Source organism: Phyllostomus hastatus, unplaced genomic scaffold (genome assembly GCF_019186645.2).
Source record: "Phyllostomus hastatus isolate PE091 unplaced genomic scaffold, TTU_PhHast_1.1 phas_contig_90, whole genome shotgun sequence".
NCBI lineage: Eukaryota > Metazoa > Chordata > Mammalia > Chiroptera > Phyllostomidae > Phyllostomus > Phyllostomus hastatus.
The window spans coordinates 13,083,197-13,098,041 of record NW_025333984.1 but is presented as its reverse complement, the minus strand read 5'-3'; the positions used below and the strand labels follow the sequence as shown (position 1 = coordinate 13,098,041).

The 14,845-nt window shown below is 35.3% G+C and overlaps 1 protein-coding gene across 4 annotated transcripts; it reads left to right on the top strand.

Moving 5' to 3' along the window:
• Positions 1 to 1,107: 1,107 nt before the first annotated feature.
• On the top strand, positions 1,108 to 9,915 carry MCTS1 (MCTS1 re-initiation and release factor). Of its 4 annotated transcripts, none has more exons than XM_045852312.1 (7): positions 1,108 to 1,381; positions 2,194 to 2,238; positions 2,551 to 2,703; positions 3,475 to 3,572; positions 6,833 to 6,966; positions 8,636 to 8,703; positions 9,710 to 9,915. In XM_045852312.1, the coding sequence occupies exons 1-7, from the start codon at positions 1,371 to 1,373 to the stop codon at positions 9,789 to 9,791; spliced, it is 591 nt and encodes a 196-aa protein (XP_045708268.1). In that variant the 5' UTR covers positions 1,108 to 1,370; the 3' UTR covers positions 9,792 to 9,915. The 4 variants fall into 4 exon arrangements, with proteins under 4 accessions (XP_045708268.1, XP_045708270.1, XP_045708267.1 ...); XM_045852311.1 differs by lacking the exon at positions 1,108 to 1,381 and adding an exon at positions 1,831 to 2,003; XM_045852314.1 differs by lacking the exon at positions 2,194 to 2,238 and having other exon boundaries at positions 1,128 to 1,381.
• Positions 9,916 to 14,845: the final 4,930 nt, after the last annotated feature.

Genomic DNA, 14,845 nt, shown 5'->3' with positions numbered 1-14,845 from the left:
TGATACTGTAGCACTAACCACAGTTTGGGTGCTGGGCCTCAGGTTTGCATGCTTATAAACTCAACATTCTGAAGATCTGGGAGTTGATTGATGCTGGGAATGCGAAGTCATGATGAGGTTGTTCACAAGAGCCCGATGTGTAAACCAGAATGCCAATTTATTAATTTGCAAACAATTGTTCACTGGATTTGATTTTAAAAATAGAAAAGTCTGTGGGTAGGTCTTCTTGGGAAGCTAAATTACAATCAGAAGATTGTTGATACCATAGAACCAAGGCAAGGGGAGTTAGCAGCACAATTCAAATGCATAGCAGAATTTGTTTTGATTGCTCCAAGGCCCGTCTCTCCAATAGAGACTAGAGTATTTGCTCCCTGGAGGGACTCCTGTATTTGTTTTACAAGTCCGGACACATCTACCCCAAGGCCTGGGGGCAGTGCCTGTTTCCGTTTTTTTCATTCTTCTATGCATTGTTTGCTGATGAAAAAGCCTTGGTTCGCTCTCTTTTTTAAAACAACACAGGAGTAAAATCTGTTTCCTTAGCTGTTATCTCTTCCATCAGCTTAGTCTTCCATTGCTGGACTACAGGTCATTCTATCAGTCAAGGACATTCATTGCCTTTCTTGATTTGTAGAGTAGCTTATTTTATAGGTATTGGGGTGAGGCAGGGGATGGCAACCTAGAGAATAATTCTATGAGGGAACTCATGGCCAGTGAATATGGTTGCCAGAAATACAGGATATCCTAATTAAATTCAGAAAACACATTTTTCGCTGTGTGTGTAAAATTCAAATGCAACTGGATGTCCTGTATTTTTATTTCCTACACTTGGGAAGCCCACTGGTACATTTACATGAGAGTAGAAGGTTAGCCTGATTTTATGCTGGTCCGCAAGCACCAATCCATTCGGTGGTCTCAGGGAACAAAAATCCTTTTGCACTAAAAAATTGTTTCGGTGAATAGTAGATTTCAAGGAAACACGAAAGAATGTTGATCCTTTGAGGAATCCGTAATGACGAAACTGCCATAAATAGTACTTTGATTCCTCCGCCCCTCCATTCTTCTTTCCCTGCATCTAGTATTACTGTATTTCTTCTTCCTTCTCAAGTCCCGCCCTTTCAGCTACCCGCTCAGGAGAGCAATCAGTTGCCCAAAAAGGGCCAGCAAAAGCGCCGACGTGTTCAGAGGAGCGGAAGTAGTCAAATTTCACTGAGAATCGTAAAGTGCGGCTGCCTGTCTCCCTTTCCGGAGGACTACAGCTCCGTTTGTCAGTGCTGGCCTTCCTCGTGTAAGGGGAGCTGCCGGACCCTTGATAATTCGATTTTTTCCCCATTCCAGGCCCTTCCCTATCGTCGCCCCCTTCACCTTGGATCATGTTCAAGAAGTAAGGACATGCTGTGGCCTCCATCCGCTGCTCACAAAGGGGGTGGGGGTGGGGGTGGGGAAGAGGGTGAGAGCATAGATCCTCTTTCTCTCTCCCCCACCCCTGCCATCCTTACTCCCCAAGGTTTTCTGTAGTACTATACTCTCACTCGCAACTTCCAACACTTCTCTTAGCTTTCCATCCCTAATCCTCAGTCGGGTTTTGGCTCTACCACCTTCATTTTCTGTATCTGTACCCCTCTTTCTCTTTTGCCCGCCCCTGCCCCCGCAATCCTATCTCTATTTCTAGGGTTCTACCAATCACATCCTTGCACTGTGATTTAGGCGTATATCCTCTTTACCTAAGAGGAGAACCCTGCACTCACTGCCATATGTTTATTAGTTATGAACTGAATAAGGGAAGGCTTGACTTCCTGGGTCATGGGAGTGAAGGAGTCTGGGTGACAGGAAGCAAGCAGGCTGTCATGCCTATTGCCTAGCTGCCAGGTTAAAAGAGCGTGATTGTCCCATAGGCTGGCTATTCAGTGTAAAGAAGACAAAAATTCCTTGGGAACCTATCTAGTTGGTTTCCCTTCCAGATTTGGTAGACGCAAAAAGCAAAGGGGAAATATGGGCAAAGGAAGGTGGGTTTTGTTCACGACATTTTGAGCAAAAATGAATAGGGATTTTAGAAATCATCACCATCACTTAAAAAACATCTCAGTACATTACATAGCCTAGCACGGACTGATTTTCTGTGTTATATTTGGATTTGTCTTCTGTATCTCAGAGCTTAAGAACTCTTGTTTTGACTTGCTTTTGTTTTCCACACAGGTTTTGTTATAGGAACAAATCTCTGTTTCTTCCTGTTCTTCCTGGGTAGGGACGAATAAGATTTTCCAGAAAAGGCATTTGTGTAGCTGATTACAGATTATAATGTGAAATATGCCTCATATCCTCCCTCCCAGCTAATTGTGTATGTATGACACTTTATTTAATATTGTAGTAAGACATTGGTTTTGCAAGACAGAATAAAAGGTAAATGGTATTTTTAGAAACAATTTATTTCATTATTATTTTAGGCATCTGAATTCTTGCTTGGGAATAGATGACTAGTGACAGCATTACCTTTAGCTGTTCTGATATGTCTACTCAGAAATGCCTTTTTTTCTTGCAAAAATCATTTGGCAGATTTGATGAAAAAGAAAATGTGTCCAACTGCATCCAGTTGAAAACCTCAGTCATAAAAGGTATTAAGAACCAACTGATAGAGCAATTTCCAGGTATTGAACCATGGCTTAATCAAATCATGCCTAAGAAAGATCCTGTCAAAATAGTGCGATGGTAAGTCTTTATTTTTCTCTATGTAAAGCTCAGAGTAAGTACCTGAGTATCATATAATTAGACTGCACTCAAAATAAATGGAATTCTTTTCACATTAACTGTTGATAGATTATGGAAGTAGATAAATAGAATAAGTAAAACTAAGCAATATTTCTATTTTCAAATGTTTTCCTGTTTCTTAAAAATAGCTTTATATACTGATTTATCAGACTTAAATGCTTTTATTTAGAATTAATTTGTTTCCATTGTACTTTAGAGGTTTCTTCTATTGAATTATCTAGCAATGAAATGAAAATGATAACATATAAAGTTGATTGTAGCAGCTCAGATTTTTTTCTTTTTTCTCTACTTGACTAGTATGATAGGTAAAACAGTTTAAACAGGGTTTTTTTTTGGAGGGGGGCCTGGATCTTTATTGATTTTTTAAAAAAATTATTTATTTATTTATTTTGAGAGAGGGGAAGGGAGGGACAAAGAGAGGGAGAAAAACATCAATGTGTGGTTGCATGTCTGGTGTGCCCCCCACCGGAGACCTAGCCTGCAACCCAGGTATGTTCCCTGACTGGGAATCAAACTGGGGACCCTTTGGTTCGCAGGCCAGCACTCAGTCCACTGAGCAGTACCAGCCAGGGCTTTATTGAAATTTTTTAAAAAGCTTACTGTATCTCTGTATATGCATGTTTCATATTATACATTATTTAAAGGCTATTTGGCATATTCGTTTTTGAAAGAAAATATCTAACTTGGTACTTTGTGACATTTGTCTTGCAGCCATGAACATATAGAGATCCTTACAGTAAATGGAGAGTTACTATTTTTTAGACAAAGAGAAGGGCCTTTTTATCCAACCCTAAGATTACTTCACAAATGTAAGTCTTGTTAGAAAACAATGTATTTGAGGATATGGAAAGACACAAAAGGAGCTGAAAATGACATCTGGTCACTAACTTCTTTATTAGTACTGGGTAATATGGAATATAAAAAACGAATTCCCATATGGTGGTAAATTTGAAAAATGCAGTTTCTCATGCATTCCTGAAAGCCCAAGCAACAACATTCATTCATTCATTCAACAAATATTGAACTTAATATGTGCTAGGCACTGAGCTAGGTACTGAGAATATGATGGAAAGCAAAGACAGACATGGTCCCTGTCTCTGTGAAACTAACACTCTAGTTGGAAGAGTAGACAACAATTAGGTAATTGCACAAGTATATATTCATACATTGTGACAAGTGTTATGAGCAATTCTTTTAAATTTATATCTAGATTTGCCTTCCAGAGATAATTCTATGTAAGGGTGTTGGAGTCAGTTATTGTTAGCTGAGTATCAGGTGTTATGAAACAAAATAATGTTTATTATGTACCCACTTTTGCATATTGTTAGATTGAGTACATTACAAAAGAAAATCCAAAGGAAGATAAAAATCCCTGTGTCCAAGAAGGCAGAACTGTGAAGTAGAACTTCTGCTTCTCAAACCAGTATGTTTATCTGGCCTTCTAGCCAAGACTCAGAATGGCAGGGAGTGACTGGAGGGTTCTGTAGGTGGTATTGGTGACTTAATGAGTTTTATTTTTGGTAAGAGTAGATAAATTTTTAATTGTTTGTTGAAGCAGAGATCTGGAGCAGTAAAGCTGTTAGGCAAGTCTTGAAAGATGTGAAGCATGTTAATATTTCTAAAGGAATATTTATAATTATTTGATTAAGTATTCATTTCATGAAGTTAAAAGACTATGATATGGACAGAAACTGAGTCCTGGTGCAAATAAAAATATTTTGGTGACATGAAGACATCTTAGTGACATTAATTCTTACTCAACTAAAAGGACAGAGACAAAATAATCATATTGTATGAATCTACATTGGATCCTGGTTTGAAAAACAAAATTCTAACCCTCCCCCCACCAAAAAAAGATATAAATGACTTTCTTGGAACTATTGAAGGAAATTTGCATATGGTTTGGTTATAGTATGATATTGTAGAAATGTTGTTAAATTTGTAGGCATGATAATAGTGTTGTGGTTATGTAGGAGAATGACTTTATTTTTAGGTGGTATGTGCTCATTATGGTGAAGCATTATGTCTGAAATTTAAAATAGTACAGGAAAAATATATGTGTTTAAATGGAAAGAAATACAGCAAATGTAACAAAGTGTTAATGAACGATGGTTGAAACTAAGTGCATAGTGTCCAAGGTGTTCATTGAACTATTCTTCCCAGTTTTTCCATATGTTAACTATTATCTTAATAAGTTGGAAGAAAAAGATGTTCCTATTTAGTAATAGTTTTCTGGGAACCGACCTTTTAGAACATCTTAAAGTTATTCTTGTACAAGAAGCAGGATAATATGGCGGTTAAAAGCATGAACTTGGAGTTAGGCAGACCCGGGTTCAATTCCCAGTCCATGTCATTTTTGTTAGATCATTCAATCCATTTAAACCTTATTTCTTTATCTTTTAAAATGGACATAGTTGTATATTAAGTCTCCCAGAGTTGTGAGGATTGAATGAGATAGTCATGTACTGTACCTAACACAATGCCTGCAACACAGTAAGTGCTCACTAGATGATAGCCATTATAATAATGTAGTAGCTGTTTAAACAATGTCCACTAGTACCACTGTTGTCATCATCATTATTATTAAAGGGCAGCTATTAATGAGGATGGAGATCAAGAAAACAAATTATGGCTTATGAATAGTAAGTGTATTCATTCAGATTCCTTTTTAACAGTAAGTTGTTTAAATTAATTTGGATTGTGTTAAAATTAATTTGGAGTCTTGGTAGGGAAAAAGACTTATTTGTTATCTAATGAGTTGGAGGGCTAATGGTAAAACATTAAAGTGAATACATTTTACCAATTATTGTTGGCATTATTCCTGAAGAGCCCTGAGAGGCCTAAGCAGTTTTTTCCCAAAGACATTGTTTTAAATCCTCCTGGGATCCTTTAATTGTTAGGTTATTAATTATTTGCAGACAAACATATGTAGAAAAATATCTTTTAAGATTACAAAAGGAATATGTGTTTATTCTAGGGATTTGGAAAATATAGAAATAAAATCACCTGTATTCCCATGATCTATTGTTAACCATTGTAAATATATCAGTATACTTCCATCCAATTATTTCCTGTGCCGTGTATGTCTGTGTGTGTGTAAATGTATCTATTTTTGCTTTTTCAATTGGGCTCTCTATAGTTTTTTAAAAATTATTAGATATGTTTTAGAGCAGTTTTAGGTTTATAGAAAAACTGAGCAAAAAGTAAAGAGTTTCCATATACTCACCCTTCTCTTGTTACTAATATCTTGCATTGATGTGATATATTTGTTACAACTGATGAACCAATATTGATACATTATTAATAACAAAGTCCATAGTTTACATTAGGGTTCATTTTTTTGTGTTGTACATTCTGTGGGTTTTGCCAAATGCATAATGTTCACTGTTAAACTATCATGCAGAATAGTTTCACTTCCCTAAACATCCTCTATGCTTCACATATTTATCTCCCTCCCCCCAACAGACCCATAGAAACCAGTGATATTTTTGGTTGATTTTTATTGTTTTTTTTTAACATTATATTATGAACATTTCCCACGGTAATTATGTATTCTTCAAAAACATGGCTCTAGTATGTAGATGTTATAGATACACCTTAAGTCATTTATCTCTTTATTGTTAGACATTTAAGTTGATTCCACTTTTATCTATTATAAATATTAGTGCTGCATTGAATATCTCTCTACCTAAATATATTGTTATGTCTTTCATTTTTTTTCTTAGGATAAAGTCTTAAAAGTAGAATTACTGAGTCAGAGAGTTTGAAACTTTTCAAGGCTGTTGATACATGTTGCCAAGTTGTCCTAAAGAAAGGTTGTATTGACTTATAAGCCTTCTTGCAGTATATGGGAATGGCAGTTTTCCTACACTATTGCTAGCACTGGAAAGAACTTTTCTTTAAAATATTTACTAATTTGATAAGTAAAGGATGGTATTTGAGGGTTTTTTTTTTCTTTGCATTTGTCAGAGTACTGTAATTTTGGAAAATATTTGTTCTTGCTCTTTGCCTTTTGTTCTGGTGAATCATTAGTCTTATTAATTTATGTAATGTATTTCTTTTCTTCTAGATCCTTTTATCCTGCCACACCAGCAGGTTGATAAAGGAGCCATCAAATTTGTACTCAGTGGAGCAAATATCATGTGTCCAGGCTTAACTTCTCCTGGAGCTAAACTTTACCCTGCTGCAGCAGATACAATTGTTGTATCCTCAGGCTATAACATTGAAAAAAAAGTGTATTCATGTTATTAGTGAAAGATCTACCATCCAAAGGAACATTAGATGTGCTTTTTTGGAGGTTACTGTTACTATTATCTCATGCCTTTCTGGTTATATTTGAAGATGTGGGAAGTAACATCATTTTTTGAGACTAAATTGTGATCTATCTTAGAGGTTAAATGAGAACAAGTAATCAAAGAGTCCTAGCTGCATTTCAGCCCAGTTAGGACCTAATGTTATCAGATTCAGGATACAGTGTAAAACTCTTGGTTATTAATGGAGAGGATATAACTGATATGATTGGATAACTTCTTTGGACATCAGTTTGCTACATTTATGTGTGACTTACCCAGATACATTGGAGTAAAAGCACTGAAAAGGGAAAAGAACTTGGGTACCAGGTAGAGAGTTAGAAGTGAGTAGTGGGAAATATTGGCAATTCTCAATTTTTATTATAAAGTTCATTTTAAGTTGGTTGTTTGGGCCTCAGAACATGATTTCTCAAAGAGAAATGTTAAAGTCCCACATAGTCCTTAAGGATCTATTCAACTCATGATATAGCTGAACAATTCTGCATTATTTCCATTTCTATGGTGCTGTTTCACCTATATTCTAGATTAAGTAGGTTTTTGCCAACCAGTCTGGACAGGAGACCATCTTCTTTGTCCTAAAGTGCCCATTTCCCTAAAGGTGAGAAGAAAACCCCATACTTGGTAGGAATGGGGAAATCACTGTGGAGTGGAAGGCCATTGGAATGAGCTCAAGAATGTGTCCTGTGCACAAAAGGAGGCTGTCCTCTGTTGTGGCAGTTGTATCTAAGGGGTAGTATAAGCTGTATGTTTATATTTTAGGAACATTTTGTATTCATATAAATACTGGTCATGTATGAGGTACTCAAATTCATCTGTGGAATATTGAATGAATGAATTGAAAATCAATGGAGAAAAGTATTCTGTAAAAATAGGTTACCTTTTAAGGTTTATGAATTTTTTTTGTGTTGTAAGTTTTTAGTTCTGAAGTTCCTTTAAATGTAAAATTTTCCTAGTACCTAGCCTTTACTTTTAAAATAATTTTTATTTTGAAATCACTATAGACTTTTAGAAAGTTGTAAAGCTAGTACAGAGAGTTACTCTGTATCCTTGAACCTTTACTTTTAAAAATATGCACTGCAGTTTGTAACATTCTAGATGTGTCAAATGATAACCAAGAATGTTCTGAATGTTCTAGACAGGTTGACATTAACATTGGGCTCTTAAAGAGAGATGAGAAATATAATTATTGTTTTACTGTGTCTTTTACATAAGACCACCATTGAATTATTAAGATACTAGAAAAATGGATATTTATTTCACAGTTTTTAATATGTGCAAGAAATTTTATCTTTTTGTATGGCTTATTCTGGTTTTGTTGCCATTGGGTTATAGAATTAACATTTGACTTAAAAACCAAGAATGATTATTAGATTCATTCAGTTAGCATTTATTGAGTATTCACAGTATGCCCATATATTCTGCTAGGTCCCTGCCCTCAAGGAGTTGATGGTGTAGGCGAGGATATCAGATGAGTTCAAATGGCTTAACTAGTAATGTGATCATTATTTGACACTCCCTCTCCAAGGCATTTTGATAAATAGTTCTTAACTGTGTGTTTTAAGGCCATCATGGCAGAAGGAAAACAGCATGCTCTATGTGTCGGAGTCATGAAGATGTCTGCAGAAGATATGTAAGTCTCACGTTAGCCCCCTTAGCTTTTGAGATGTGAGTAACCTACGCAGGAAGCATCAGAATTACAGGTGAAATTTGCTCACATTCATACCACATCTTACACATATGTAAGCCCAGAAGCCTCATTTTTTATTTTTCCTATCTCTTAAGGAGCCAGTGAAACATATTGATTGCATTCTTTCTTAAACACTCTGAAAAGAACCTGTGTGCCGATACAGCTGTTTTATATGCATGGGGCATTTTAGGAATTTTTAATTTAGTGTGATTTAAATTAAGTGAAGGGAAAGATGTTTTGCTACTAATTTTTATTTGTTATTATTTTTAAAAGAGTTTATTTATTTATTTTCAAAAAGAGGGAAATGGAGGGAGAAAGAGAAACATCAATCTGTGATCAATGTGTGAGAGGAACATTGATCGGTTGCCCCTCACATTCCCAACTGGGGACCTGGTCTTCAACCCAGGCATGTGTCCTGGCCAGAAATGGAACTGGCAACCTTTCTTTTTGCAGGCCAGCACTCAATCCTCCAAGCCACAACAGCCAGGGCATTTGCTACTAATTTTTAAAACAGTGACATAGTTTGGCACTACAAAGTATTTTCCTTATATTTTGACCTGGTGATATAGAATATTAAAGGACTATTAAAGATACATTATCACAATGTAGTCAATATATTAAAAAATTCTGCAACTCATTTGAAGACCACATTATTCCTGTTAATTTTGTTTGAGGCTTAGTTGTAACACTTTGATGTTCTCCTGATATGGTGACATATTATTACTCTGTTTCTATAGACCCACTAATTAGATCACTAGAGTCACTTTAAGATATGAACTTCCCCAGAGTAATGTAGTTTAATGTAGACAGTAATGTGAGTATAATATAAATAAGTTCCCTACATGTAGCTCAATAACTACAAAACAGCTATGCACATTGAATTATATGTACCATGACTAAGCCTATAAAAATGTGTAACAATATATTTATGTGTTTTTTCCTTCTATAGTGAGAAAGTCAACAAAGGAATTGGCATTGAAAATATCCATTATTTAAATGATGGGCTGTGGCATATGAAGACATATAAATGAGTATCAGAAGGAATGCACTTTGACTAATATGGATATTGTGCTGTATCGGTGTTTGTGTCTGTGTATCACATCATGAAGACAGTGCCTCTTTGATTATGCTGAATAAATTCAACAGATGCTAAAATTCTTTTCGCTTCAAAAATTATTTTAGTTTTTCTTAAACTCAAATTATTTTAGTTTGTTTTAAACTCAAGTTCAAATTGGGTAACAAACTCGGACATTAAAAGGTATCTGGTAAGTAACCAAATTCAAGACAGCTTCATGTCCTATTTTAGACTAATAAAGGAACTTGCCAGTATATGGCTGACCCCTCCAGAGATTCTGACAACTTCTTGAGAATTTTGAATTTTGTCCCATTACCCCAGGGCACCTAGAAGTGCCCCTTCTGTTTCCTGTGTGTTGTTTGTTTGTTGTTGTTTTTTAATTTTTCATTATGGAAAATTCCAAACATACAAAAGTATGGGGAGAATAGTATAATGTGCCTTTTCTGTATCCATCACCTAGGTTCAGTTCATGGCCAGTCTTATTTCATCTATATCTCACTTATTCCTTCACACTGCTCCTTAATTATTTTGAATCAAATCTCAGATATATAATTTTATCTATAATTACCTTAATATGTATCTTTAAAAGAGAAGGGGTTTTCTTTTTATAAAAAAAATAACCAAAATATCATTATCACATCTAAAAAATTTAATTTTTTAAAATATGAGCAAATATCTGGACTGTGTCCAAACATGTGACAAATGTACTTGTCTCTTTTTTAACTGTTGGTTTGCTTGAAATAGGTACCAAAATCCATTTATTGCATTTGATTGTTATTTATTTAAATCTCTTTTTTTAACAAAAGATTTTATTTATTTATTTCTAGAGAGAGGGGAAGGAGAAAGAGGGAGAGAAATATCAGTGTGTGGTTGCCTCTTGTACACCCCATGCTGGGGAATTGGCTTGCAACCCAGGCATGTGCCCTGACTGGGAATTGAACCTTTGACCCTTTGGTTCATAGTCTAGTTAGTGCTCAGTCCACTGAGCCACACCAGCCAGGGCTAAAGCTCTTTTAATTAGTAAGTTCCCCCTCCGTCTCTTCCTCTTTAAGATATTTAGTTGTTTTCTCTTACATAATTTCCTCTGACATTCTGGATTTTGTCAATTATATCACTGTAAAGTAATTTAACTTGTTTTTATGCCTCCTGTCTAGTCTATAAACAGATAAGCTTAATCAGATTCAGGTTCCATTCATTTAGTGCTCTCTCAAAACTATATAGATGCCCTGAACTTCCAGATTTGGGTTCCCACTGTATTCTTCAAAGAATGTGTATCTCCTATCATAAGTGGCATAGAAAGACCATAGACCTACCTCAGTAATATCAGTAAGCAGTTTTGGGAGTTATATGAGCAGTTATGAACTTATACAGTGATAACAGACTTTTTTCCTAATAATCTTGCTGTCATTCTAGTGTCTCAGACATCTTTACTTGGTTGTTTATGAATATGTGACGTGGTTTTATTTTTCAGATGGATACAGACATTTACAAGATTGTGGTGACCTGTGTTACAGTTAGAAGTTGGTGAAAGCCCTTATTTTATGAAATGTTAAAGGGATTTATCTAAGAAAAAGAAGATAAAAAACATGTATAGTAAAATGACAGCAAACTCACAATTATTAACAATCACACCTAAAACAAAAACAAAAACAAACTAAGCAAACAACTAGAACAGGAACAGAACCACAGAAATGGAGAACACATGGAGGGTTAGCACCAGGGGAGTGGGAGGAGGAGAGAGGGGAAAAGGTACGGAGAATAAGTAGCATAGATTGTAGGTTGAAAATAGATAAGGGGAGGGCAAGAACAGTATGGGAAATGTAGAAGCTAAAGATCTTACAACCCATGGACATGAACTAAAGTGGGGGGGGGGAATGTGGGTGGGAGAGGGTGTGCAGGGTGGAGGGGAATGAAGGGGAGGAATGGGACAACTCTAAAAGAATAATCAATAAAATATATTTAAAAAAGTTGGTGAGAAAGGTGAGGGACAGTAAAAAGAGAGGGCATTTAGCTGGCTGTTGTAGCTGGGCTGCCCAAAATGTAACACAGGTGAAGGTCATAGTTCCAGGGTCTGGCTCTCAGAGTGAGAAATGATTTCCCACTAATGAAATTTGTAAGACTTGAAGAGTCTCATGTTAGAATGTAGATGTATTAATTTATAGTGAAGTCTGCTGAGGGGAAACAATTCGTATACTAGAAATTTCTTGGTGAACATGGCAAAAAGCAAAGGAAGGTTGATAATTTGGGGAAATAATTTCATCTGGGCTGGGGCAACGTTTGGAGAGAGGTTTTCTTGCTTCATCGTCAATTAGAATTCTTGTCTGCCATACTCGGTTTCGTAGCCTGGAGAGGCACCCTAATATTTTACCTCCTCTATTTTTAAGTTCTCTGTTGAATATGTTCCTTTGTTATGAAAGTTACATTTTATAGCCTTCCGTATTATATTATGCTTGGTGGATACAAGTATAAATAATGTTACTACTAATACATTTATAAACCATCTCTCAGGATAGGTTTCTTCAACAGATTATCTCATTTTATGCTGATTTACCAGTGTGAAATTCAGAGATCTCCCCATTTGGGGGAGGAGGGACTGTATTTGAGGCCTATAGCTCCTTGTATTCTTAAAAGGAGAAGATCTGAGTCATTAGTGTCAAAACTAAACTTTGAAACTTTATTTTTGGTGCTAAGATAATTTTAATTGACCAAGATTGCCTATGGAGTGTTAGTAATAAAAAACAAAGTGTACACATATATTAGAGAAATTAAAATCTTTTATGGCCTTGGTTTCTGAAATAATTTATCCTTATTTCTAACCACTGTTACAGTGGGTGTAGGGAATATTTTTTAAATATTCAACATCAGCATCTGTGCTTGTTTTTTCTATTGTGCTGAGGGACATTGCATTGCCTTGGTGATGTGGACTAAATATGTATTGTTTCTTGCTTCCCCTGGGCCTGAGGCCTCAGGTCACACGTGTTAATCAGGTTAAATTAGGGAGCCTTATCAGTTTCTAAACTTTAGGTGATGCAGGGAACCCAATTCAAATAGGTTAAACTAACAGATACGTAAGCCTCTTCAGACACTCTTCTTAAAGGAAATCTACTTTACCCACATTCCTGAGAGCAGGAATATAGGGAGACCCTGTTTTCATTCAGACAATGTGTCTTCAGTTCATTTTTAGTCCTAAAATTAATTTTATGTCAAGTCAACCTACAGTCTAGCCATTTCTTTATATCTGACACACTTTTACTTAGATAAGGTCAGTTCAGCTCAGTGGACATTGAATATGTCCTAGGTTTTAGGTGATGTGGCACAAAGTGGCCCTTTCCCTTAAGGAGTTTCCAAGTCTACTGAGTAAATTTACATGTTAAAAAATCTGGGTAGTGGTGGTAGCCCAATACCAATACCAATTTATAAAGCCAGTAGGAAGTTACTAATACTTTTCTAATTTTAGTTATCAAAATCTGCAAGTTACATATGAACCAAATATAAAAACGCTCCTTCAATTGTATTCAATGTGATAAGGTTAAAACAACTCCAGATGCCTTGGAGTTTCAACAATTCAGAATTCCAACTCAGATAGTCGTCCCATTGTGCATTAATATAAAGGACTGATCAACAGTTTTCTAAGCAGACTATCTATTTATAGTGGTTTGGTGGTATTCTGTTCAGCAGCTGCGTTTTTCCTTTCTTAATATTCTGGACCCAAAACAGGCAGCTGGATTTATCCCAGGGGTAGTCATAAACATTTCAGTTTGAGGTATCTGATAGACCCCCAAATAGAAGGTCATATAGCATTTGTCAGATAATAATATTCACCCAAGTTCCCTCTCTATGTATACATTAGCTACTGAGGATACAGTATTTCTAAGCACAGTACTTCAGAAAACTATATATAAGAATGCCAAATAACTAAATTTGCAGAGGTGTTTAATTATAATATTTTACTTTTTCATTTTGAGAATATTAATGGGACTATAAATGAATGTGTACCCAAAGTGTAAATGTGTTAACTTTGTTTATCTAAGTTCCTTAATGTTGAGACTATATCTCTCAAGGCTCTTCAGGAAACTCAAAATGTTCCAATTTCTAAAGGAGTGTCCACTAAAACTGACTTATAATGAAAGGACAAAAATGAAAATATATGCATCCTATGTCAATATAACCATCACTTCTGAAGTCTCAAGCATTCAGAAAGTTACTCAAGTTATTCAATAACTTGTAAGAATTGGGCCATTGCAATATATATTTTAAAGCCCTTCAGAACACTTATGTTTAGTGTTATTAAGTGTATTAAGGCAATAAAATTAGACTAAATATAATTCTATTCTCAAAATCCGAGTCTCAGCGATAGTTCCTAATGAAATCATGCCTGTCAACATGGAGACTGATATATGTAAATGTATACTTTGTATTATATGTTTTTATACTTGGTATACTTTATCATACTTTTCATAGCAGGTAGAAGAGTAGCTATAGTGAACTATAATACTGATTTGTTTGCTATTGTATTTAAACAAATTAAGTACTTCTAAAGGACTATAATGCCATCAGAACAGGAGTGAATGAACAAGATTGAGAACCACTTTTTAAATCTGTTGAGACTACTAGGCAGGCTGGTTGCTTGGTTGAAGAGGCTGGCCCTCTTGGGAATATAATTTATGTATGGAAAGAGATATGGGAAATGACTTACTGGGATTTTCTCCTAATATCACATTCATTAGAACAGGTCATGGGGAAGAAAAATTGATAAAAACATATAAACTAATTAGTACTATTAAATTAGTTTAATTTAAATTAGTGAAAAATTAAAGAACACCACATTCTATTCTTAAACACTTTGAGAAATAAAACATCAATTAGTGAAATAATTTCTACTGAAAACTCTAATTGTTATGGAGAATGACATGCCTGTCACTATTGTGCAATGTTAACTAAGTACTTATCTGATACACTTAAAAAATCACATTTTAAAAGTCAAACAAATCATGATTTCCACATCATAAT

Coding starts and splice junctions, on each gene's coding strand:
- MCTS1 (XM_045852311.1), top strand. Junction 2,239..2,550: donor TTTCTTCCTGTTCTTCCTGG/GTAGGGACGAAT, acceptor ATCATTTGGCAG/ATTTGATGAAAAAGAAAATG. Junction 2,704..3,474: donor CCTGTCAAAATAGTGCGATG/GTAAGTCTTTAT, acceptor TTTGTCTTGCAG/CCATGAACATATAGAGATCC.